This window comes from Cebus imitator, unplaced genomic scaffold (genome assembly GCF_001604975.1).
Source record: "Cebus imitator isolate Cc_AM_T3 unplaced genomic scaffold, Cebus_imitator-1.0 Scaffold15, whole genome shotgun sequence".
In the NCBI taxonomy this organism is placed as follows: Eukaryota; Metazoa; Chordata; class Mammalia; order Primates; family Cebidae; genus Cebus; species Cebus imitator.
Window position 1 is genome coordinate 3,832,478 of NW_016107330.1, and position 2,600 is coordinate 3,835,077.

The following is a 2,600-nucleotide window of genomic DNA, read 5'->3' on the forward strand; positions in this document are numbered from 1 at the left end:
TTTTTTTTTGAGACAGAGTCTCACTCTGTCACCCAGGCTGGAATGCAGTCACACAATCACAGCTCCCTTGCAGACTCAACTCCCTGGGCCTAAGCAACTGATCCTCCCACCTCAGCCTCTTGAATAGCTGGAACTACAGGTGTGCACCACCATACCCAGCTAATTTTTTATTTTTGTAGACAGGGTTTCTCCATGTTGCCCAGGCTGGTCTCAAACTGCTGGGCTCAAGCCATTCCCCTGCCTTGGCCTCCCAAAGTGCTAGGATTACAAGCTTGAGCCACTGCACCCAGCCTGATTTTTATATCAGAGCTCTTTCTGCAGTTGGCTGACTGAATGTCCCGAGGTGGGTCCCCCACTCACTGACCTGACCCTCATGCCCTGAAACATCTCGGTGCTGGTGTGGAAGGGCAGCACCGTGGTGGCACTGACGCCCGGACAGTCCAGCAGCCCCAGGGTCAGGCTCTCCATGAAGGCGAAGGCTGACGCTTTGGATGTGCAGTAGTCGATGGCGCCGGGGATGGCAGACAGAGCCAGCACGGAGTTGAGGCACACGATGTGGCCGTTCTGCAGCTCCAGCATTCGCGGCAGGAACGCCTTGGTGGTCTGAGGGCGGATGGGGTGTCAGTGTGGAGCAGCCACGGCTCTGACAACCCCTCCACCTTTCTCTCGGGGAGAACAGCCTGCCCGCCCTGGACACTCATGATGCTCTAGTGCCCGAGCCTTCCTGCGAGGGAGAGGGCTAAGGGCTCCTTGCCCCAGGACACTGAGCACATGTCACAAAGCCTGATGTGTCCTGGGGCTGGTCATTCCTTCTGTCCAGCCACCTTGTTTGTGGACATCCCTGCTGGTCTGAGCCCAAGCCCTGGCAAGGGTCCTCTCCCCTCCACCCTGCCTGGGGTCCCTGTATGCCCGGGGCTGGCTCTGGCCCGGGATAGCCTTACCCAGAACTGGCCCAGGGTGTTGATGTGCTGGGACTTGAGGAGGGCATCGTCGTCACTGTCCATCAGGCTCTTCCCGTGGACCACGGCAGCATTGTTCACCAGGATGGTGATGTCACCCACCTGCAGGTGAGAGGGGGCCGTGGGGCCATGAGCAGAGCCAGCCCCAGACCAACAATACGTGTTTTCTGTTGTTTGTTTTTGAGATGGAGTCTCACTCTGTCATCCAGGCTGGAGTGCAGCGGTGCAATCTCGGCTCACCGCCGCCTCCGCCTCCTGGGTTCAAGTGATCCTTGTGTCTCTGCCTCCCGAGTAGCCAGGATTACAGGCTCCTGCCACCATGCCCGACTAATTTTTATATTTTTAGTAGAGATAGGGTTTCACCATGTTAGCCAGGCTGGTCTTGGTCTTCTGATCTCAAGTGATCCACCCACCTCAGTCTCCCAAAATGCTGGGATTACAGGTGCGAGTCACCGCACCTGGCCGAATATACTTTTTAAAAGGGATACAAGCTACTCCTAAGTGAACGAGTAATTTCTGAGTTAATTTATGATCAATCAACTGATGTGTTATTTACAAGCTTTTCTTTATTCCTTCCTGCAGGCTACTTTCTGCCAGCCCAGTTCCAGTCAAATTGCACACATAGCCCCGGCAGCCACAGGGCCTGGGGAAGAGAACTGTCTCTCTGAGCACCAGTCCTGGTTTGCGGGTGAGGCTAATGCCCCACCAGGACTGTTCTGAGGAGCAGAATAATTTATGGCACACACTGTACCTGGCACACAGCATATTTGTAATAAAGGAGGTTACCACGACATAAAAACAGTGAACATTACCACATGCCAGACACTCAGGGTGGGTTTCCCTCTCTTGGAGTTCACTGATATATTTAGTCCAAACAGATGACTGGAGTCAGGAGAAGGATTTTCTCAGAGGCCAATGGGACATGTGCCCCGCCACGGTCCTGGAGTGAAACCCACGTGGTCTACATTTCCAGGGAAGCAACAGGGGATGGCTCCTGTTACGTAATCAACCCTAATCCCTGCCTATGTCACTGGGGCCAGCTTCATGGGAGAGTTCCCAAAGGTGCCCCAGACAAAGCCACTCTGCCATAAGCAGAGTTCCCTTCCAGGCCACATGAGAATATTCTCTCTGGCCAGAATCTGCCTGTGGTCAACTGTGCGAGGAACAGACCCTCCCGGGCTACGGACCTTCTCCCGGACAGCCTTGGCGGTCTGGTACACCTCCTCCCGGTTGCCCACGTCGCAGATGAAGTAGTGGCACTCAGTGCCCATCTGCCGAATCTCCTCCGTCGTCTCCTTCAGGCATTTCTCAGTCCGGCCCCAGAGAACAATCTGGAAGAAGAGAAAAACAGCACAGAGCAAATGGTCATGAAGCAAGCCACAGCGATGCAATGATTGCCATCAGAAATTCAGCATCTCGAGTGATTTGAAATTACTGACCTCCCTGATTCCACCCAAAGATAAAGAATACAACATAGATTAATAATATAACTTTTTTTTTTTTTTTTTTTTTTTGCTTCCAGTTGATTTTTTTCTTAGATAAGCCGTTCTCTAGTTGAGAAGGAAGACTGGTTTTTTGTTTTGTTTTGTTTTGTTTTTGTTTTTTGAGATAGGGTCTTGCTCTGCCACCCAGGCTGGAGTG

At 52.8% G+C, this 2,600-nt stretch overlaps 1 protein-coding gene across 2 annotated transcripts in view; it reads right to left on the reverse strand.

The window, feature by feature from the left end:
- The window catches only part of DHRS3 (dehydrogenase/reductase 3), a 51,601-nt gene that overhangs the window by 11,400 nt on the left and 37,601 nt on the right, over window positions 1-2,600 (reverse strand). For both annotated transcript variants that reach the window (XM_017504585.2, XM_017504579.2), the window contains exons 2-4: window positions 2,147-2,290; window positions 942-1,061; window positions 365-603 (exon numbers count right to left, since the gene is read on the reverse strand). In XM_017504585.2, the coding sequence (XP_017360074.1) occupies window positions 365-603; window positions 942-1,061; window positions 2,147-2,290 (503 nt within the window). The remainder of the gene's footprint in view (window positions 1-364; window positions 604-941; window positions 1,062-2,146; window positions 2,291-2,600) is intronic.